This window comes from Nicotiana tabacum, chromosome 16, assembly GCF_000715075.1.
Source record: "Nicotiana tabacum cultivar K326 chromosome 16, ASM71507v2, whole genome shotgun sequence".
In the NCBI taxonomy this organism is placed as follows: Eukaryota; Viridiplantae; Streptophyta; class Magnoliopsida; order Solanales; family Solanaceae; genus Nicotiana; species Nicotiana tabacum.
The window spans coordinates 97,059,962-97,084,582 of record NC_134095.1 but is presented as its reverse complement, the minus strand read 5'-3'; the positions used below and the strand labels follow the sequence as shown (position 1 = coordinate 97,084,582).

Sequence of the window (24,621 nt, the reverse complement as noted above, 5' to 3'; positions counted from 1 at the left end):
CAACACCTTCGCTATTGCGAAGGTCCCTTGCCTCGCAAAAGCTAACCAAGTTTCGCATCTGCGAAGCTCTTCCTACTGCCCAATGTCGCACATGCGACACATTAGTCGCAAATGCGTGAACCCCACCTTCACAAAAGCAACTCTGTCATTACAAAAGTGAAGTTCCCAGTCCCAGTCCCACACTGCAAATGCGAGCCTGACTTCGCAAAAGCGAAGCTCGCATTTGTGAACAGGTCATCGCAAATGCGAGACCTACAGACCATGCACACCACAATTTCTCAGCAAAGCCAAAACTATCCGCGATGCATCCGAAACTTTCCCAAGCCCCTCAGTCTCTTATCCAAACATCCACTCAAGTGTAATAACATCATTCAAACTAGCTCGCTAGATCAAATAATCAAAACAACATCAAAATTCAAGAATCGATTATTAAAACTCAAGATTTTCAAGTTCAAAACTCCCTTTTCCAACATTTTACATAATGCACCGATATGACCTCGGATCGACCGGGACCCCAACCAAATATGCGTACAAGTCCAAAATCATCATACGAATCTACCAAAATTATCAAAACAGGCTGTTTACCAAATACATTAACCGTGGTCAACTCTAGTAATTTTTTAAAGTCAAAAACCATATTTTTTTCCTTCAAAATTCACATTTTTCGGAAATCGACACGGACCACACATGTGAGTCATAAATTGTCATATTGAGCTATGGAATTCTCAAAACATAGAAAAGGGAGCTAGTACTCAAAATGACCTATCAGGTCGTTACATTCTCCATCTCTAAAAGAAACGTTGGTCCTCGAATGAATATAGAAATATACCTGGACTAGTAAAAAGATATGGGTATCTACTCCTCATATAGGAATTGGAGTCCCATGTAGCCTCCTCAATCGGCTGACCTCTCCAATGCACTTTCATAGAAGGAATATCTTTGGATCTCAATTTCCGAACCTGCCAATATAGAATAACTACCAGCTCTTCCTCAAAGGTTAGATTCTCATCAAGCTGCACCTTGCTGAAGTCCAAAACATGTGACCTATCTTAATGGTACTTACAGAGCATGGAAACGTGAAATGTCGGATGTACCCCCGCTAGGCTAGGAGGCAATGCAAGCCTATAAGTAACCTCCCCAACTCTCTCCAAGATCTCAAATAGGCCAATAAACCTCGGGCTTAACTTGCCCTTCTTTCCAAATCGCATCACGCCCTTCATAGGCGAAACTCAGAGAGAACCTTCTCATTTTCCATGTAAGCCACATCTCGGACCTTTCGGTCTGCATAACTCTTTTGCCTGGACTGAGCTGTACGAAGCTGCTCCTGAATCACTTCACCTTTTTCAAAGAATCATGAGCCAAGTATGTGCCCAATAATCGAGCCTCACCGAGCTCAAACTAACCATTTGGAGAACGATATCGCCTCTCATATAAGGCCTCGTATAAAGCCATTTGGATACTCGACTTGTTGTTGTTGTTGTATGAAAACTCTGCTGCATACAGAAACTGGTCCCACTGACCCCTAAATTCCATAGAGCATGCTGTCAATATGCCTTTAGAATCTAAATGGTCCGCTCGGACTGCCCGTCCATCTGAGGATGAAATGCAATACTCAGCTCGACCAACGTGCCCAACTCACGCTGCACAGCTCTCCAAAAATGTGAAGTGATCTACATGCCCCAATATGAAATGATAGAAATGGGCTCACCGTCCAGGCGAATAATCTCCCGAATGTAAATCTGAGCCAACTGCTTTGAATAATACGATGTCATCACCGGAATGAAGTGTGCAGACTTAGTCAACCATTCCACAATGTCCCAAACATCATCATACTTCCTTAAGGTCCGTGATACGCCTACCACAAAGTCCATAGTGATGTGCTCCTATTTTTACTCCAGTATCACCAATTTCTGTGTCAACCCACCTGGTTTCTTAGGTTCACACTTCACCTGTTGACAATTCAAACACCGAGAGACATGTCCAATATTATATTTCTTCATATTCCCCACCAATAATGTTGCTTCAAGTCACATTAAATATTCGTGACACCTGGGTGAATGGAATACCGTGAACTTTGAGCCTCCTCAACGATAAACTTTCTTAACCCATCAACGTTCGGAACACAAACCCGACCTTGAATCCACATAACACCATTATCCCCAATGACCACCTTCTTAGCACCACCCTGCTGGATTGTCTCTTTCAATGCCAATAAGTGAGGATCATCAAACTGGCGAGCCTCGATGCGCTCCAACACAAGCAAGAATCCTACCAGGCTCCGAAATGTCCAACCTCATGAACCGGTTAACCAAAGCCTGAACATCCATGGCTAATTGCCTCTCCATAAATGGTAAAAATGCCAAATTACCCATGCTCTTCGCCTTCCTACTCAAGGCATCAGATACCATATTGGCCTTCCCCAGATGATATAATATGGTGATATCATAGTCTTTCAATAACTCTAACCATATCTGCTGCCTTAAATTAAGAACATTCTGCTTGAATAGATGCTGGAGACTCCATGGTATAGACATCACATGGCACACTGTAGAGATAGTGCCTCTAAATCTTGAGCGTGTGAACAATGGCTGCTAATTCCAAATCATACATAGGGTAATTCTTCTCATGGACCTTCAACTGACGATACATGTAGGCAATCACCCTACCATCCCTCATCAATACAACACTAATTCCAATATGTGATGCATCTACACAATGTAAGATCCCGAACCTGTGGGCAACACCAATACTGGGGCTGTAGTCAAGGCAGTCTTGAGCTTCTGAAAGCTCTCTTCACACTCATCAGACCATCTGAAAAGAGCACCCTTCTAGGTCAACTTGGTCAATAGGGCTGAGATAGATGAAACCCCTTCCACAAACCGACAATAGTAGCCCACCAAACCCAAGAAGCTCTGAATCTCTGTAGCTAAATTAGGTCTAGGCCAATGCTGAACTGCCTCTATCTTCTTAGGATCTACCTCGATACCCTCAGAAGACACAACATGACCCCTAAAAGGCAACTGAGTCTAACAAGAACTCACACTTCAAAAACATAACATAAAGCTGACGATCCTTCAAAGTCTGAAGTACAATCCATAGATGCTACTCATGCTTGTCCCTACTATGGGAGTAAACTAGAATATCATCAATAAAGACGATCACGAAGGAATACAAGTAAGGCTTGAACACTCGGTTCTTCAAATGACATCATTAAGAATTCGTAATGACCATATTGAGTCCTAAAAACCGTCTTAGGGATGTTTGATGCCCTAATCCTTACCTGATGATAGCCAGATCTCAAATCAATTTTGGAAAACACCTTAGCGTCCTGAAGCTGGTCAAATAAATACATCAATCCTGGGCAATGAATACTTGTTCTTGATAATGACCTTGTTCAACTGCCAATAATCAATGTACATCCTCATAGACCCGTCCTTATTTTTAACAAATAACACCAGTAGCCTAAGGTGAAAAATAGGTATAATGAATCCCTCCCTTGTCAAGCAAATCCTGCAACCGATCTTTCAATTCTTTCAACTCAATTAGAGCCATACGGTATGGTGAAATAGAGATAGACTGAGTGCCCGAAACCAAATCAATGCAAAAGTCAATATCCCTGTTGGGAGGCATACCCGATAAATCTGTAGGAAACATCTCCAGAAACTCCTTCACAACTGATACTGAATCTATAGAAGGAACCTTTACGCGAGAATCCCGTACATAAGCAAAATACGCCAAATACCCCTTCTCGACCATACACCGAGCCTTCAAATATAAAATCACTCTGCTAGTGGAGTGACTGAGAGTCCCTCCATCTAATCTAGGCAACCTCGACATGGCTAAAGTCACAATTTTAGCATGACAATCCAGGATAACATGATACGGGGACAACTAGGAGTGGCAAATGGGCGGGTCGGGTCGGATATGGTTCGGGTCGAAAATGGGTAATGAAAAAATGGATCAATTATCCCACCCGACCCATATTTAATACGGATAAAAAATGGGTTAACCGGCGGATAATATTAGTTACCCATATTATCCATGGCTTCTTGTATATGATTACTTTTGGGAGAATTCTTAGTCTCCCTAACTTGAGGAACCCCCAATTTGAGGCTTTACAAATATAAAAGTTAGACTCATTGATTATCCATTGATTACTCATTGGTTATCCATTTTCTAAATGGATAATATGGTTCTTATCCATATTTGACCCGTTTTTAAAAAGTTCATTATCCAACCCATTTTTTAGTAGATAATATGGGTGGTTAACTATTTTTTTAACCATTTTGCCACCCCTAGGGACAACCAATCCATACCAAGAATGACCTAAAAATCAACCATATTCAGCAACAGAAGATCAATTAAAATATAAAACCATTAATAGCGACAATGCAAGATCGGTATACATGATCAACTACTATAGAATCTTTAATTGGTGTAGACATAGAAATAGAAACATCAAGAGAATCACGAGGCATACTCAAATGTGAAGCAAAATATGAAGACACATAAGAATATGTAGAACACGGATCAAACAACACGGAAGTATATCTATAACAAACTGAGATAATACCAGTAATAATTGCATCAGACAACTCCGCCTTGGGTCTAGTCAGAAATGCATAACATCGGGGCTGAGCCCCACCGACCTGTCCTCCACCCCTAGGACGAACTCTAACTAGCTGGCCTCCACCTCTAACTGATTGGCCTCCACCTCGGGTTACCTAACCCCCGCCTCTAGCTAGCAGAGCGGTTGGTAAAGTAACTGGTTCCAGAATCATGGCACGGGTACCCTGCTGTGACATGTTGCCCTGAAACCTTGGACAATACTTCCTGAGATGACCTGCACACTCAAAACATCCTCTCAGCTGATGTGGTTGCTAAATCTGAGACCGACCCTGACGACTCGATCAATTATTGTAATAGCTCTGAATCGGCGGTGCACTAATGAGAGCTAAAGGTGAAATAAATGCTAGCTGCTCGGAATAAGGTCCATAAGAACCACGACTGCCAGAAGTACCATGTGTGACCTGCAGGGCTGACTGAACTGGCCTAATAGGATGGCCTCTACCAAAGGAACCTCTGACTCTAGACGAGACACCACTGAATCCTCCAAAATGACGGGGCCTCTTGTTAGAGGTCGTCTTTTTTGCATGGCCTCTAATGCTCTCAATCCTCATGGTTATCTCCACTACCTGATTGAAAGAAATCTTAGACTCGGTCTCTTTGAATATCTAAAGTCTGATGCTATATTTAAGACCCTCGATGAACCTCCGCACCTTCTCCCTTTCATTTGGGATTAAGATAGCTGCATGGTGAGACAAATCCACAAATCTTGTATTATATTGAGTGACGGCCATGCTACCCTACTGTAGACGCTCCAACCGACTGCGCAACTCCTCTCTCTGAGCTAAAGGAATAAACTTCTCTAAGAACAACTGTGAGAACTGAGCCCATTTGAGAGGAGGTGTTCCCGTTGGCCTTCCCTACTCATACACCTGCCACCACCTTTGGCAGGACCATGCATTTGAAATACAGTGAAATCAACTCTGTTGGACCCCACTATCCCCATGTTGAACAAAATCTCATGGCGGTCCAAGAAGTCCTAGGGGTCCTCTAAATGTGCACCGCTAAAGTGAGGAGAATACAACTTGGTGAACCTATCCAACCTCTTCAACTCATTAGCCGACATCGCAGGTCTCATCCCGGGCTATGTAGCAACAATAGGTCAAACCACCCTAATTGGTAGCACTGCTGGGGTCTGATAATCAGGAGTCATCTGCTCTGGAGTATGAGTAGTGGGAGATTGAGCTCTTCCCTGTCCTTAGAAATGGCTAGTGCCACAAAAAACACACCGCCTTGAGCCATACTCTCCATGAGGCCAACCATGCGGACTAAGGTGTCCTGAAGCACTGGGATAGCAATAAAACCCTCTTGGACCTAAGCTGGTCTTACTGACTCTATCGGAGCTGGGATCTCCTCATCCTACTCTGTCCGAGGCTCCACAATGGGTGCCGCTGCATGTGCTTTAGGCTGAGATCTACCCCTACCTCTAGCTCTGACCCCCTACCCCTACCCCTGGTAGTGGTTGCAATTTGGGATCCGACTCCTGATCCATTGCGGATGACATACACGTCCTCACTATATATGAGAGAATAAGAGAAGAAAACATTCATACTTATGATAGAACAAAGTCACACGATAGAGAAAGAAAGAAAGTGAAGTTTCCTAAAGCCTTATAGCCTCTAGAAGATAAGTACAGACGTTTGTGTACCGATCCTCAAGACTCTACTAAGCTTGCTCATGATTCATGAGACCTACGCAACCTAGAGCTCTAATACCAACTTATCACGATCCAAAATCTCAATCATGGGACCGTGATGGTGCCTAACATCTGCTTGCTAGCAAGCCAATATTAGCACAATAATTAAGAAGTTTAACAATTTAGAAACACGATAATAAGAAATTAAGACTAAAACATCCTGAATTGTGTCATAAATCTGAAACTATCGATGTCTAAGACTATTCCCAAAAACTGGTATCACAAGTACATGAGCAACTAGAATACTACAGATAAGGTCTGAAATGAAATACAAAAATGTCTGATACAAAGTAAATAGTAATAAAGATAGGAAAGGGGACTTAAGGATCTGCGAACGCCATGTAGTACTATCTCAAGTCTTCTGGAAGAAGAGTCCGAGCAATCACCATCGAACACCGCTGAGACCAACATCGGAATCTGCACTAAAAATGCAAAAGTATAGTATAAGTACAACTGACCCTATATACTTAATAAGTGCTGAGCCTAACCTCGATGAGGTAGTGATGAGGCTATGACAAGTCACTCACTAAAAACCTGTATGAATAATAAGCAGGAAAGCAATAATGAAATAGGGAAATGAATAACTACATGATAAACAAAATAAAAAATTAACGAAAAAGAGTCAAATATACCCTTATACTATTTAAAATAGTTTAAACATATCCTTTGTTTGAGTATGTGGTCAATTATATCCTTACCGTTATACTATTTGACTGATTTGCCCCTAATTTAGACGGAAGGATAGAGGTCGAAATCACGCCTGTATCCAAACACTTCCTTGATTAAGATTTGGAAAGTGAACATTAAGAAAGAAGTAAAATGGTACATCGGGAAGCGAATGGCAAACATTTACAAGGAAAAGATAAAAAAGAATAACTCACACACTATTAGTGCATTTGGGGTAAAGTTTGTAGGCTTCATGGAAACAGTGGCGTTTTTAAAGCCAATTTCAACTCCAATTTGCCTTTCATGTCCATGGGTGATTAGGAGCTAAAGTTGGGGGTTTTATGTACGCAAGCAACATATATGTAGCGCATAGAAAATTTTTAATTGCTTGATTATTTAATCCATTGGGCCGTTGCTGTTGGGAGTTTGCACCCAAAATTTGTACCCGTGATTGACAATATGGGAATCACACTTGAACTTGAAACTCATTTGGGTTTGAAATTGGAATTGTCTGCTTGAGCTACAATTTGGTTACTGTACTGATAAAATTGAAAGCGACTACTGATTTGAAAATTGAGAAAAGAAATTTTGGAGCTCTATCACTATAGCTCCTGAGATTCGAACTGGTGGAAGGAACTAGTTTGGGAGATTAATTGATTTGTGACTGAAAGTACTCAGGGTTTAACATCGATTGAAAGCATTGATTTGGAAGTGTAGAAGAAAGACAAGGATGTAAAGAAAAAAAAAGAAAGAAAAATTAAAGAGAATTTAGAGGAAAATGGGTCGGGTATGGTTCCAATTAAGGATGTGTTTGTAAAGAGAATCAGATATTCAAAATTGGGGGTGTGTTATTTATTTTTTAGGTTGTCACGTGTCTCTCCATCTAAATTAGGGGTAAATTAGTGCAATAGTATAACGGTAAGGATATAATTGACCAGATACTCAAACGAAGGGTATATTTAAATTATTTTCGATAGTACATGAATATATTTGACCCTTTTCCGAAAAATAAATGACAGAGGGCCCCAGAATATCATCCAAATCACAGTCTTACACAACAATACGGTAGCGGGATAAAACAACCAAGAATGATCATAATTCATCCTTATCGTTGCGGCACGCATCTCGATCCACATATCAATACCAATACCGTTGCAGCGTGTAACTCGATCCACATATATAATAATACTGTTATGATGTATCACCCGATCCACATATAAATAACACTGTTACGGCGTACAACTCCATTCACACACACACACATATAACAACCAACTACGACTAACATCACAACGTAACTTAAAAAGGGAACTAAAATGCATAAATCCTCTAAGATAATCCAATATAACATAGTAGAGTGAGTTGGAAGCAAGTGAAGACGAATAAGTAAACAAAAAAATGAGACAGGTAAAAACATCTATCTAATAACATATAAGAGCATATAACAAGAAAATACGGACAATAAATAAAGGCATGATTAAGTGGGAGCAAGTAACAATTGAAGACATGTAACTACGACACTTAACTCTTTTCGGAACTCAATCAACAATCAAACACGGATTTTCCTTTGGAAGAAGCCTTCAAACCACTCGAATCTAGTTAATTATTGTTCAAACAAGTCAAAACAAGATTTAGAAACTAACCTCGTACGATAAAGGTGCAATCTTTAACATAATTGAAAAAGTCAATAAGAAGTCAACCCGGGCCCACCTAATCGAAATCTGAAATTAAGGCCAAATCTCGATTACTCATTCATCCGCGAGCCCGGATATGTGATTTGTTTCAAAATTTGACATTAATTTTATAAAATCCCTAAATTCTATCTAAAAAAATTCAATTTCTACTCTTGACACCTTAGATTTGATAATAAAATTCATGAAAAAGTAATGAAAATTGAATGAAAATAAGTTAAAGTTACTAACCTATGAAGTTTGGAAGAAATTGGTTTCTAAAAACCGCCTCTATGAAGTCTAAGTTTAAAAAATGGTGTAAAATGAGCTAAGTTTCGAAATCCCCAACTTTTACTCAGCTACAGACATCGCAATTGCAATTTTTACAAAAGCGAACAATTTCTGAGCCAGCAGATGTTGCAAATGTGACAACACCTTCACAATTGCAAATGTCCCCTGCCTCAAAAAAGCGAACCAAGCTTCACATTTGCGAAGCTGCCTTCCTACATCCTAGTGTCGCAAATGCGACACATTAGTCGCAAATACGTGAACCCCACCTTCGCAAAAGTGAAGTTCCCAGTGCCAATCCCACATAAAAAATGCTAGTCTGACTTCGCAAAAGCGAAGCTCGCATTTGCGAACAGGTCATCGCAAATGCAAGACCTGCAGACCCTAAACACCATCAATTTCTCAACTAAGCCAAAACTATCTGCAACGTATCCGAAACTCACCCGAGCCCCTCGGGCTCCAATTCAAACATCTAAACAAGTGTAATAACATCATACAAACTTGCTCACTAGCTCAAATGATCAAAATAACATCAAAAGGCAAGAATCGATAATTAAAACTCAAGATTTTCAAGTTCAAAACCCATTTTTTCAATTTTTCACATAACACACTGAAATGACCTTAGATCACCCCGGGACCCCAACCAAACATGCGTACAAGTCAAAAATCATCATACGAACCTACCAGAATGTCAAAATATCAATTCGAGGTCGTTTACCAAAAATATTGACCGTGGTCAACTCTAGTCTTTTTTAAAGTCAAAAATCACATTTTATTCAAAATTCACAAATAAACTTTCCGAAAATCAATACTGACCATGCACGCAAGTCATAAATCATTAAATTGAGCTATGAAAAGTCTTGAAATACAGAAAATGGGGTTAGTACTCAAAACAACATATCTGGTAGTTACACAATACAACCCATTGGTGATCTAAGGCTACTATATATTAGCCTACACCACTGGCTGTTCCTTCCATGATAAGAACATTATGGAGAAATCTCCGCACTGCCATTATCCACCCTTCTTTATACCTCCTCAATAAAGCCTTCATATCTTCACAAACTTCATCACTGTGTAAAATCGTAAACCCTCCTACGTCCAATCGATGTGATCATATTACCCCTGTTTCCTACCTCTCCGTTGACTCTAATGGTGGGCAGTGGTGTATGCAAGATTTTTCGTAAGCGCTGTCACAATTTTAAATAGTGAGCAAATAACAATGCACTTGTAGCAACACCATATTAAAAAAAATATCATTCAAATCGTATAAATAGAACACAACTCATGTATATTACTACAACTCTTATCGATGAATTTTCATTTTTAATTAGAAATGTATTCAAACTAACCTCATTAAGAATAATATTAAATATTCTTTTCATAAAGAACCAGAAAATCACACAAAAAATTCATCATTCATTTGATTCCACAAATCATTCTTAATCAATTTTATGCCGAGAGATAAAATGAAAGGAGAAATAAAGAAGAAAAAATAGCCAAACAACTTGGAATATGATGCATTAAAAATTTTATGACATGAAGTGAAGCTGCCTAGTTTCGATCCCATGACATCTCTAAAAGAGGAAGCAGCGCTTGACCAAATGTGCCACATAGCTATTAGTGTCAAGTGGTGTCACTTTTACTATAGTTAACCAGTTTCTGTTTTTGCATTTTAATTATATATACATGCTTAGTAAAATTTTCCAGTTGGAAACAACCTCTCTTCCTTCGTAAGGTAGGGGTAAGGTCTGCGTACACATTACTCTCCCCAGACTCCACTGTGTGGGATTGTGCTGGGTTTCGTTAATTCTATAAATTGTTTTTCGAATGAAAAAAAGGAGCCAGAACGAATTTCCTAGACTCCAAGAAACTAAACTTTTCTTTATCCATGTTGTTACAAAGAACTTGGAAGCACTAGTTTTCACTTTCCAGCCACATTTCACAGTCTGGTTTAATAATCTTTTCCCTTCAAAAGTTGTTATCAACAATTCACAAGTTCTTTTCTAAAGTTTGGAATTCCTTTTGTAATTCTGAAAATAATATCTGGTAAACTTCTTCTCATTGAAAGATGGATAAGTCATATTATTTATGGACCAACAAAGACATCCACTCATGTCCAGTCTTATCTTTATTAAGGTTGTCTTTCAGCAGATAAATCCTTTCATGAAAAGTCACACAACCTTTCAAATTTCATGGAATAACATAACCTTCCCGAAGAGGTAGGGGACTAACTTGAATGTTTAGTATCAAGAAATCAGATGCAAAGTTAACTACAGCACTAACAGATTTCAAAATCAGGCAGGTCTGAGCGAAAAGGAAATATATAGATTTTTTCCTTGAGTGCAGAATAGACTAAAAAAGAACTTGTTCACATTTGACCATCTCTCTTGTGCTTTGTGCCAATCAGAGCAGGAGGTTTAGACATTACTTTTACTTGGGTGCTTCTTAATCCTTTCAAAATGGCAGCAACATATCCCTTTTGCAATTTTTATGAAAGAATCCTACAGACGATGGATTCCCCCCGTGAAACACTATACTGGACAAAGGACACATTGCTATTGGACACAAAATTCTTTATTAAGTTGACCAACCGGATGCTCTTGAGTAAATAACGCCTCTGGAAGCAAACAGTGATCTCCTATCTAGCATCCAACATTGTGATGCTTATTTCATTTACAGAACTTTCGCCTTGTGTGCTAGATGAACTGTAAGCTTTAGTAAAAAAACCTGGCTCTTTAGGTAAGGGCAATGGAATGTCACTAGACAACATCAGCAGAACTGATGCCATAGTAGGCCTATCTTCTGGACAGTGCTGCACGCACAATAGACCTACATGGAATGATCTTTGCACTTGAGACAGGTTGCTTGACTCCCTTAGATGTGCATTTATTAGTTCCAAACTCCTGCCTTCTCTGAAGAGGATCCACACCTGAACATTTGATATCATGCGGTTAGATGCTATAAGTTTTACCAACATGAGTTTTAAGATAGACAGGAAGAGTTTATACATGTCCCAAAAGATTATGGTGATGGTCTGGATGGAAGAACCCTCTATTTCTCTTCCCGCTTAAAATCTCCAGTACCAGAACTCCAAAGCTATATACATCTGATTTCACTGAAAATTTTCCTTCTGCTGCATACTCTGGAGACATGTAGCCACTGCAGGACAATATTAAACAAAAGAAAGTGAGTAGCTTTTTAGTGAAGAGGAATTTGCTCATTATTGGTCTAAAGATCTTTACTATGTTCCAACCACTCTGGTTGTCCTTGCTCCAGTCTCATTTCCTCCGAAACTTCTTGCCGTTCCAAAGTCAGATATCTTTGGGTTCATATCAATATCTAACAACACATTGCTAGGTTTAAGATCTCTGTGGATTATCCGCAATCTTGAGTCTTGATGAAGATAGAGAAGTCCTCGCACAATTCCATTAATAATATGGAAGCACTTAGGCCAATCAAGTAGTAAGCTCCGATCTCTATCTGCAGAAATCGAAAGCTTATGATTTTACTTCTTTACTAGATAATTCATGAAAGCTAAATGTGCTACAGGAATAAAAAAAAGTGAGAACCAACCAAAAAGGAACCAATCCAAACTACTGTTAGGCATGTATTCATAAATCAACATTGTTTCTTCTGCTTGAATACAGCAACCAAGAAGCTTAACAAGATTCCGATGCTGGAGTTTGGCAATGAAGATAACTTCATTCATGAACTCATCAGTCCCTTGGGTCGAGTATCTTGAAAGTCTCTTGACTGCAATTTCTGGTCCCTCTTTCAGCATACCCTAGATATCATCATGCAATTAGATGAAAGAGCTTCTCCAGAATGTTGGTTACTTAATATCACATTGTTGTTTAAGGGAATAGGAGAATTGGAGACAAATTTTCTAACCAAAACTTATGTTTTGAAGTTAAGATAGTCAATGTTCCATCATAAGATAATGTCCTGCAGTAGTTGGGCATTTTTTTGAAGGAAAAAGAAAGAATTGCCCCTAACTTTGTTACCTTATAAACAGGACCAAAACCACCCTCTCCAAGTTTGTTGTTCAATGAAAAGTTATCGGTAGCATCCAAGATGGTTGCAAAATCAAACAATGGTACATCTGGAACTTCATCTTTACTTTCATTGGTGTAGAACATTTCAGAGATCTTTCTTCCTTTTCCTGATGAAAATAAGGACTTAACTGGACGTAAACAGAAAATTCCTGAGACTAAATGAATCCAGAAATTAAAGCACATTTACTCAAGCCACATAACACAAATTTCGAAGTAGAAAAATGTCTGTACCTTCGCCAAAGCGTATCTGATCCTGATCCTGATCCTGATCCTTCTTCTTCTTCTTCTTCTTCTTCTTCTTCTTCTTTTGCTTTATGTACAAGATCAAACATAATGCCAAGAGAAGAATCGATGCTGCCAACGGCAAGCTGATCCTCAATTTCTTTACTTTCTCTACGCTGGAGTTCTCTGAGGATTCAAATAAATTCATCTGAGTTTCATAAGTAGGAAATATTTATTGTTTTTTGTTAATTTTAAATGACGTTGAAAAACCTCAGGCCTCAGCTTGCACATTTTATGATATTTATGTAGCTTTCTTTACAGCCTTACATGCACAAGTAAAGTAGCAGAGACTTGTACCTGACTGGGAAGAGTCCAACTTTATATAGATATCTTGCCCACTAGCACCAAGATCTCTGATGTCGATCAGCTCATCAAACCAAAGCAAGCAGCCTTCATTTGTCCCTGTTATGTCTGGATTTGCATATGCGGCACACGAACAGTTTCTCAAGCACAATTCCTCGCATGTACTAAGATTCACTCCTTGATTGTACCAGGAAAAACGAGTGTCTGGCAATTTGATGCCTGGATACTTCAAGAATTTAACTTTCTTTTGACAATTCAATGTTGTCTTTCTAACACAGCCACTTGACCAATTTTCCCTTGCCCATTCTGTTGGGTTTTTGGGTTCAAACTGATCCAAACAGCTGCAGATTGAAGAGTTGCCATTATTGCACAAACTATATCCGTGACACCGACTGTAAATGTCACAGTCATCTGCTGGTGCGCTACCAAAGTAATTATCCCAATTCTGTGTTTGATTATTCCATAATGAAAGCTGTAGAACCCCATCTAGTTGCATTACTACCCTTGCAAAGATAGAGCTGTCTGTGAGCTCATACATGATAGATATTTTCTCAGGATTGGATACATATGTATATTTATAACCAGGACTTGGTAGCCGAGATGGTGCACTAGCAAATCCTAGACCATTCCATGGTCCAAACCTGTGGCGTTCAATGGAACCGTTCATGATAAATGGCTGTGGGAATCCATGAGGATCGAATGTCCAAGTAAACTCACCCCTGGAAGGGTCATTTGTGCTCTTCCATGACCAGAGGGAACGACGAAAACCAGTCTTAAGATCGATTCCAACCTCCATTCCAGGCAAAGATGTGTCAGTGGGATAATCAAAACTCTGCCACAAGTAATTCACAGTTGCATCTCGAACAACAAGATTACCTGAATCAAGAAGCTGCGCTGTTGAATTTTGCGCATACCTGGTAGCATTGGAGGACCAAATGACATGGCCAGAACCATTAAGAAGAGTAAGAATTCCTTGCCTAGTAAAATTCAGCATACCATTTCTGTCATTGAGTGGACTGTCTCCATTAGCAACCCATACCACTGTCTGTATAGAAACTTTGCTGAACCATATTCCGATGTACCTTTTCCTGGATGTGCCAGGGGAGAAAAATCCCAACTCAAACTTTCCACCTGATGAAATAATGGTGTTTCCATCTGTTAAAGGCTGATCTACTGGTATGGTATCTGCAGCACCATAAAGAATCAATATGAAAAACAAGAAGAAATGAATATTTATGGCTTCCATTGCTTCTTGTGCTTCTACTTTTCAGAATTCAATTAAAATCTAATCTTTGCCTTAGCTCATGGGGTTATTAGATGACTAAATGCAATTATTTTTCCGCTGAGACCAAGTTGTTGTCAAAGTGTGCGGACTTGAAAAAATAACAAGACTTGACTGGGGACGATTCTGACTTAAAAAATATGTAAGTCTCAGTACCCGGCACCAAGAATTTTCCTTGCTGCAACGTTGTTTTTTTAAAAGAGAAAAGTTGCTGTTATAAGGAAAAATTATGCAACAATCATTCTCCTTGTTTTCTTTTTTCAGTAATTCCATTTCATATGGTGAGATATTTCTTCAACCTTTGAAAAATGGCCAGGTCATACAAAGAAAAGGTCAAATGTAATATTCTTCTCTATGTATCAATAAAAGGTCAACTCTCTTAAATGAATGATGAAAGAGAATAGTTAAAAGTGGGTGGGATCCTTAGTTGTTGGAATGCTTCTTAATATTTAGCTCCAATTTGAAATGTAACTACTTTCTCGGCACAGCGTGTATCGCAACTCAATGAATGTATTTTTTTTTCTTCAAAAAAGGCATAAATATTACTATAGCTTTTAAAAATGTATTTGAGACAAGGAAAAAAAAAAGATAATGACAAATGTACAAGTAATGAAAATGATGGTTGTTAAATCTATTTAGCTAATTCAATAAATAAAGAACTTCGGTCCGCTCCTATATTTTGTTCCACCTATAAACATCTTCTTGTGCTTTATAATTACAAAAGTAAGAATTATTTGATAATTAATAACGACACACACATACTATTAATCAAGGTGCTTGATCCGACCGTTACCTTAAAAATTATGAGAGTTGGACATGTCGTTCTAGAGTTTGTAACTTGTTCATATACTTTTTTTAAATTTTTTTTTTTTGTATATTTGCATTCCTTTACATATTTAATACTAATGATTATTTTGATATCTTTTTCTTTCACGTGAACAAATGCATGAAAATAATCATACAAAGATCATACATATATATTTTTTTAATCTTCAAAATAGACCAAGAAAATAAATTAATTAAACAAGAAACTTATGTGGATGTAATTATGGACGCTAACTAAATAAGCATATGCAAAGGAAAAACCAAAATTATACTTCCGCGGATACCAAATAATGTAAGTTACTTTCATTTAACACATAAAAAGTAGCTAATGCTCATAAATAAAATTAATTACAGACATGCACAAAAAAAGAAATACACTTGTATCTTTTTTAACCACATACAATGCCAAAATAATCCAACAAATCAATAAGCAACAACATATAGATAATATATGTGCCGAAGATAAAATAAGAAAGTCACGACAAGGCTGAATAAAAGAAAATAAATAGTGTTTCATTCATACTCACTATATGAATTGACAGTGTAGTAAAAAAAAAAATCAACGGGAATACGTAAAAAAGTCATGTGGCAGCATGAGCATGATTATGAAAATAATTAATTGCTTTTGTAAATCAGGTTGATTGTTGGAATCAAAATATTTAAATAATTTTGCCTTTCTTTTTAAAGCCAAATTAATAACCCAAGAAGTATATTATAGAATATTTATAGAATTCCTTTGTACTCCAAAATTATATTTCAACGAATCCGTACCGTATAACGATAAAAAAAATTCTTATATAAATAGATGGATAAAAATTAGAGTCGCTACTACCATGGTAATTATATGATTCTGTTGTATCAAAGACTCCAAGTAAGTATTTTTTCTAAAGAAATCTTAGATGACTTATGCTACACAAGGAAAAATGCCTTTACAGCAACTATAAATCATGTATATTTGGGCATCAACTTGTGATGGCTGATGCATGAATTAAAGTGATGAGAAAAGGAAAAGAAGATTATTCTTGGGTTAGAATGGACCACAAATAATGAAAATTTAAAATAGTGCAAGAAAATGTTGAAAGGGATAAATTAGCCATCACTTCTCTTCAACGCTAGTTATTGAAGTCATTTGGACAGGTAGTAATTAAACAAAGACTACCAAAATGTTTTATCAAGAAGCATTATTGAAGATTTGCAATGCCAATGCCACCAATTAATTATTTGGAGTCAGGTAGGGAGGCCAAAAATATACTCTAGATTTCATTCCTTTTAAGTTTTACAAGAAGCGTACGAAGGGATAGTTCATGAAAGGTTAGTTACAAAAGAAGGGGTACAATATTGGGAGAAATTCAAAAATAGCCAGATTTACAACCGGTCGTTCAAAAATAGCCCAATTTTAAAAGTAATCGAAATTTAGCCACTTTTCATGTAAAGATAAATCTGAGCGAAAACACTGTTCAAAACCTGAAAAATACACTAGCATAATATGATGGAGTTCCAGCATAAGTACACTAGAACTCCAGCATAATATACTGGAGTTCCAGCAAGTATAATTGTCCAGTATAATATACTGGAGTTTGGAGCACCGGTGCTCCAGTCTCCAGTATATTATATTGGAGTCAGCAAAGTATACCGGTCCAGCATAATATGCTGGAGTTCATACACAGGTGCACCGAACTCCAGTATATTATGCTGGACCGGTCTCTGTTGCAGCAAAATAGTGGCTATTTTTCATTGACTTCGTAAACGCTGACTATTTTTGAATGACTAGTCCGAAAACTGGCTACACCGTGCTATTTTTACTACAATACTTGTAATCACCCTTTGAAAGAACACAACTTTTAAAGGAGGCACTTTATTAGATTTTTATTCTTTTATTTAAATGTTATTTAAATATTATTATTCCATACCTAAATATGTTATTTTGAAGGAAATTTTAGTAATTTAACTTTTAACTTTTGAGGTTCTCACTTTTATAATAACTAGTTTCTCGATACGTGCGTTGCACGTGAACCACTTACTTAGAGCCTATTTAGATTAGCTGATAATTGTACATAGATAAGCTTTAGATGCCTGAAATTTTTTTATGTGTTGAAATTCACTTATAATAAGTAGCTACTTGCTTGGATAGAAATATTAAAACGGGTAATACACAATTGATGTATTTAGTAAGATAATTACTTATAAGTTGTTCCTTTTATTAAAATAATTGAAATACCCTTAATTTTTTTACGAAAATTATACATTTAAAAGTATATTAAGAAAAAAAAAGAATGATAAATATGGATCGGAGAGGAAGTTTTATTTGTTGAAAGGTAATTTGAGAATTTAAAAGAAATAAAAGGATAACATAGTTTATTATGACTTTTGGCTGATATAAGGTTATAAAGATTTGGCTTATAAGCACTTTAGTTTTTTACCAAAGTGTAAATAAGTCAAAATCTGCTTATAAGACAGTTTGGCCAGCTTATAATTAAGTAAAGACGAATTCATGATTTAAACTATATAGCTTAACCTTTTAAGATTCTTCGCGTTGAGTCTATATATTAGATTTCTAAAATTGTGGGTTTAGATCTACTATTACAATTTTAAAATAAAAAATATATTCACTTACCTAAAGTGTGTAATCAAGTACTTATTTTCAAGAGTTCAAAAAGTATTTTCGATCTAGAAGGAGAAGTCAAAGTAAAATAGGTAATACAAATATGCTATCTCGCCAATCCAACATTACAATCCTCCCAAATATAAAGATAAATCTAATGATACCATTAAAATTGTGAAAAGTTATCCCCCATATTGATGTGCTCTAATCATCTAGATGCTTCTCAAATAAATTAATCATTTAATCAAAATAAAATGACCATGCATCTAATCATAATTCACCCAAAATATTTTTACAAAATTAAAATATTTAATGAGTAAATTCTTTGGATGGTCAGCCAACTTATGGGAACATCCTATCAAAGTTACTTTACTTTTTTTAGGACTACAAAACCAACTATTGCATTTTGGCTCAGAAAATAAAAACTATACATTTTGACATGTCGTGCCATATTAAAACTCAACTCACCCACCCCCACCCCACCCCCAAAGGTATATTGTCTGATTTACTGAATTAGTTATATAGATAACTTGAATATAAATTACTCATATAGATTTACAAAAAGAAGTCACTATATAAGTTTATTAGAAATTTGGGTTATGGATTAAATGAGTTGTATCAATAAAAATAAAATTTTAATATACATGGCATGTCAAAATATATAGTATTTATTTGCTGAGCCAAAATGCAATTGTTGAATGATTTTGTTGTTCTAAAAGAAACAAAACTGACTTTGATAGGGTGTTCTCATAAATTGAGTGACCATATAAGGAATAAAGATCTAAAAAATAATTTGTTCAAATTCCGTACCAAAACCTCAACAATAAATACAAAATAAAATATCAACATTAATTAAAAACTGATTAGAATTTTACGTGCGGTGTTCCTTACTCCATACTATCATCTAAGACTAAACAAAAAGAAAGTAATTGTACAATGTAAGTCGCACCTTTTGATTGAAAGATTCCCTCTTCAACTAATTAAGAAAAAATGATGAGGTTTAAAGTTATAACAAATATATTAAGACGGGCAACTCATGAGTAGAAGCATAATAATGTGTATTTGTTGGAAATAATAAACTTACCATATCCAACTTTACTTTAGAGGAAAAATAAAAGTTTTTTTTAGGTCTTTTACAAAAGAAGCATTATCAACTTTATAATATTATAGGTCCTTCTATAAAAGAGGAAAGCTTACTGGTGAAAATTACTTTCAACTTTGAATTGCAATGAATCATTAAGTGATTAAAGAGCAAACAATTTCTGTAGCACGTTTAATTTTTTACATAGTACACACTAAAGAATTGTGCTTAAATTCAAAGTAATACTAAAATATTTTAAGTTCCAATATGCGTAATAATTTTATGTATCAAAATATAAATGGTGATTAACATGAAATTAATTAAATAATAAACTTTACTTTAGAGGAAAATTAAGCTAAAATAAAAGTTGTAGGAGTATAATAGTGTGTGTGTTTGTGTTGTGTTTTAAAACTAATAGATGAGAGGAAAAATAATAAACTTTAGAGGATAATCTATCCTCCTGCAGAAGAAAAAATTTATTACATCGATGCCAATTTTTTTTGTGGACAAAGCATATCATTCTAGGTTTGAAAGTTAAAAGAGAAGGATATGTAACACAAGTGAGAAAAAATAAAAAATACATAAAAAAAGTTTTTTTTTTGGTTTCCCACCCGGTTTCCGATACTTGCATTGGAGTCAAACTATATCTGGATTCGCGCCGCGTAGGGCCTCATTCGGGAAGCGTTCCCTATCAAGGATTTTTTCATATATTACTAAAAAGGATGCATTATTGGTTAAGAGTACTCATGTTTTATCTATGGTATAACGACAAAAACTTTTGAAAGAAAAATCTATAAAGTCTCATATTGAAATATCTATATGAAAAGAAAAATAATTAAATTAAAATGATTACCTATTATATTCGAAACGGCGACCATTTGGAAGGTAGATTGATGATATTACGTAACCAAATTTTTGTCAATTCCTTTGGTTGCTTGAAAGTTTATGCCACTGACTCATTGCTCACGTTTTAATTTCACAATAGGATATCCAAGTTAGTCTTGCATTATTGAAGAGTTATCATCTGGCAGACATGATAATTAGTTTTCATATATTCAATGTTGAAGACACTCATTAAAAGATTATCTTTACGGAAGATGAAAGAATAGTGGAAGAAATTATAAAAAAATAATGGATGAATCAGAATTTTATGGTTGTGCTTTAAAAAGGATCTAAATTTGTAAGTAGTGAGGAAAAGTTGAAATCCTGTGAAGAGCCTCCATACGTGCTTCTTTTGAATGTGAAGCGTTGCGATTGTTCGGACAAGGCCTTAGGTTATTAATTGGGACTCTTAGGGTAAACAAAAAAATATTTTAACATTGCATTTAAAAGGGGTTATGCATCTAATAATTGTGGCTTGTGACCCTTCATGAAGGGGTACGTAGGCTATTTGCCCTTAGTTATTTTTAAATTTTTATTAATAGGGTATTTAAGTTAATTAGAAGGGTATCTTAGTAATTCAACTTTTGTCTTAAGGGCTTCCCACTTTTAATATAATATAGATAGATGATTGATTTAATACAGTTTCAGTCGATTGCAAAAAATATATATATATATATATATATATTGAGAATTGTTGCACATTTTTAATGCGAAAATAAAATTTGGACAAAAATATCTTTATCTAAAATACAGAAACACAGTTTGAAATGTGTCGTTCGAACTCTAGGAGAAATTCATGGAGTGTTCCCGGAGTTCTTAGTTGCAAATTAAAATTAATTTCTACTCCATGTGTTCATTTTTAGTTGTTTACTTTTGACTTTACAATTCCTTTAAGAAAAACAAATAAAATATATATTTTACAACTTTACACATAATAATGATATCATTTCAAAAAGTATTGAGAAATAACTTGGGAAATAAATAATTAATGACAAGGGTAAAATAAGAAAAAAAAATTCTATTGATTTGCTAAAATAGACAAGGAAAAATGAAAAATATATTTAGAAGCAGAGGTGGATGGAATGTGCGAATAACAGGTTGAATTAAACTCATAATTTTGGATGCGGAGTAAAAATTTATATGTGAAAATGCAAAAATAGCTATGAACTTATAATTTTAAAAAATATAATTGATTGAACGCTAAAATTTTAAAAGTTGAACCCAAATAATTTTATTCAAAGAATGGAGGAGGGAGAGAAAGTGTGTGTACGCTAATCGAATGATAAGGGCACAATTTTTGTTGGAGATCAGAGCGCCGAAATCTCGACTAGCTTTTTCAACTTCTTTTATATACTCGGTGTCGACAATTGGCTTCGCTATTGCTGGTGTGAAAGCAAGTTCTCATGTTATTTTTGTCTCGCAACTTTAGTTCTTTATTCAAACGGCAACTGCATCGTGAAAATCAAAACATTAGATGTTACTTAAACGATTATGGCTACGGCACTATCATTTCTTGTAGTAAACTTCAGACTAGGTGTCCCAATCTATTAAGATTATCCCGTAATTAATATGGGTATTATGATAAAATATTATTTTTAAGAAATATGCAAAGTCAATAGTAGACAAATAAAAATAGCGAAAAGAGTACTAAATTTAGCCACGCTTCACGCGGTATTGTATATGTAAAATGAATGTATAAATGATTTGTTTATAAATTTATTGAGTTGGATGAGATAAAAATTAACATATAAAGTTAATTATATTTATTGATGAAATCAAAATTATTAGATTTTCTTTAGAAATAAAAAAAAGTCAGTTTCAAATCACTTTACGTGTTTATGTATCCTAATATATCAGGAACACCATATATTTGTGAGACCAGTTCATACTCAAAGTACAACTATTATATCTGTTGCACCAATATAAGCACTATTAGTCTAATGATCCGGCCGGTCGTTTTGAGTATTTTTAGGCATGTTTTCCCTATTTAATGTTTTATATATGTGCAATTCTGGTTACGTGACTTGCCGGGATGGTTGATTTGGTTGCGAGGAAGTTTCGGAGTAAATTGGGACACATAGTCTGAAGGTTGGAAACTTAAGTTGAAAGAGTTGATCGGAGTTTGACTTTTATGTAGACAACTTCGAAATAAAGTTTTGATGGTTCCAATAGCTCGTATGGTGATTTTGACTTGGGCTTAAGTCCAATTGTGGATTTGGTGGTTCGTAGGTTGATTTAGTGCTTTTCGCGAAAGTTAGAAAGTTGAAGTTTTGGAAGTTTGTAGGTTTGACCAGGAGTTGACTTTATTGATATCAAGTTTGGATTGTGGTTCCGGGAGTTAGAATAGGTCCGTTGTGTCACTTGAGACTTGCATGTAAAATTTAAGGTCATTTCGGGTTGATTTGATATGGTTCGGCATGAGTTTTAGAAGTTGAAAATACATTAGTTCCTTAGGCTTGAATCGTAGTGCGATTCGTGATTTTGAAATTGTTTTATTTGATTTGAGGCTTTGAGTAGATTCGTATTATGTCTTGGGATTGGTTGGAATGATTGGACGGGGTCCGGGGTGTGTTTTGGATAGTTTTCGGATTCATTTTCGGACTTAGTACATTATTGCTGTTTTTCTGATCTGTGGCGCTTTCGCACCTGCGAAGGGATGGCCGCATGTGTAGGTCCGCAAATGCTTACATGGAGCTGCAATAGCGAATCTAGGCAGGTTGTGCTCGGTTTGCAGATGTAGAGAATTTTTCGCAAAAGCAGAAGCGCTTCTGTGATGAGGTTTCTGCAGAGGCGGGTCCGCAGGTGCGAGGGTGAGGCCGTAAATGCGGAAGGTCGAAAGCTGAGTTGGAATTGGAGTTGGGGATGACAAGAAAATATGAAATTAGAGTCAACCGATGTAGTTGGAAAGATGGTCGAAAATGACTCTAGTTAGAGGGAAAAAGAGGATGTCAAAATCCGGAAAAAGTGGCCATTTGAAGGCTTGATTGCACATTCTAAGCATTTTTCAACTTTGAAATTTCATGGTGATATGGGAAGTAAGCTGTGTGAGTCCATATGGGAGTGTAAAGAATAAAGACAAGAGCCATACATCCTACAATTTGCATATTTACAAACGCAAAATGACATCCCTCCAAAGAGAGCCAAGAAATGCAAAGCGAAGAAAATGATGTTTGGCTTGAGCATTTACTTATCACCCCCCGTCGCTCGTGGTCACAAGCTTGATTCCAAGGTAGGTGCCCAATACATATCTTCCAAGTGGAGAGAAAAGTGGTAAAATTGATTCACGTCGTGTCGCAACGTTAAATCGGACGTTTGTTGGGAGGCAACCCAACTTTACTGCTTTTTTTTTTTTTTTTAATTTCTTTATATTTTTTAATTTATTATTCTTGTAATGTCATTTTGTTTTGTTTATTTATTTATTTTGTAGGTGTATGAACATGGAACATAAATCCATTGGAAGAAAGCAAAAACAAACAAAATGGTTTGAACTAAGTGTGAGGTACCCACATGAAGAATCAGGCTTGGGAGGAGTCTGAATATCCCATGAGTTGCTGATGCTTCGGCCTTTGGCCTACCAGGGAGTTTCTTTCACCCTCTTGTTATTTATGGTGTGCATTGGGGACAATGCATAATTTTAAGTGTGGGGTGAGGAGATTGTCTGAGTGATTTTCTAAGATATTTTAATATGTTATTTTAACAAAATAAAAAAATTAGACTTTTCCTGACGATTGATCTCTTGTACAGTTTTCTTGAGGGATTAAAGTACAATAAAAAAATAATTCCAAAAATAGTTTTTTTAGTTAGTCGTAGTAATAATCCCTCTTGATTTTTCTTTTGGCACCGGTTCTTTTCCAAGGGATGTAACTTGAATTAGGTAGTTTTTATTTTTTTCATGTTTTAGGAAACCGAGGGAAGAAAACTTGAGTGCTCTTATGTGCCTTTGACCTGTTTGATATCAGCATACTTAGGCCTTAGCATGCAAATTATCTTCCTAACATGTTTTGATGGAAATTGATGACGTGAAAGAATGAATAGCCTGTCTGTAACGCTTTCTCTCAGTTAGTTGACTCATTATTCATGTAGTGCTTTATTGCTTAATACTTTTTGACTTTGTGATTACTTTGCTTAAATTTGAGAGTTGGAATGAAACCGTCCCGACTGGAGTCATGTGCATCATGTGATGTGAGGTTTTGATCATATTCTGTGCTATCTTGTGTTTGTCTAGAACTTGTCATGTGTGTTAGTCGAAGCGACATAAGTAAGCTTTTGAGTCTAGGAGATGAGGTAGGCGTTTCTTTGATTGTCCATTGAGCTATTATTCCACCATAAATAAAATTATCCTTAGATAGCCTATTTGAGC

General features: G+C 36.2%; 1 protein-coding gene and 1 long non-coding RNA gene across 5 annotated transcripts; both read right to left on the bottom strand.

The window, feature by feature from the left end:
* Positions 1–6,471: 6,471 nt before the first annotated feature.
* Positions 6,472–7,786, bottom strand: LOC107779665 (uncharacterized). Its single transcript, XR_001646661.2, has 3 exons — positions 7,204–7,786; positions 7,021–7,082; positions 6,472–6,744 (listed from the first exon to the last, which is right to left on the bottom strand). It is a non-coding gene; the product is annotated as an uncharacterized LOC107779665 (long non-coding RNA).
* A 3,322-nt stretch (positions 7,787–11,108) lies between these two features.
* LOC107779664 (G-type lectin S-receptor-like serine/threonine-protein kinase At4g27290) lies at positions 11,109–15,111 on the bottom strand. 4 transcript variants are annotated; one of them, XM_075233091.1, is made up of 7 exons: positions 13,584–15,096; positions 13,236–13,412; positions 12,954–13,159; positions 12,523–12,733; positions 12,192–12,429; positions 11,958–12,108; positions 11,109–11,878 (listed from the first exon to the last, which is right to left on the bottom strand). In XM_075233091.1, exons 1-7 carry the CDS (start codon positions 14,833–14,835, stop codon positions 11,588–11,590), a joined length of 2,526 nt encoding a protein of 841 aa, XP_075089192.1. In that variant the 5' UTR covers positions 14,836–15,096; the 3' UTR covers positions 11,109–11,587. The 4 variants fall into 4 exon arrangements, 3 of the variants coding, with proteins under 3 accessions (XP_075089192.1, XP_075089193.1, XP_016455620.1); XM_075233092.1 differs by having other exon boundaries at positions 12,954–13,132; XM_016600134.2 differs by having other exon boundaries at positions 12,954–13,111; positions 13,584–15,095.
* Positions 15,112–24,621: the final 9,510 nt, after the last annotated feature.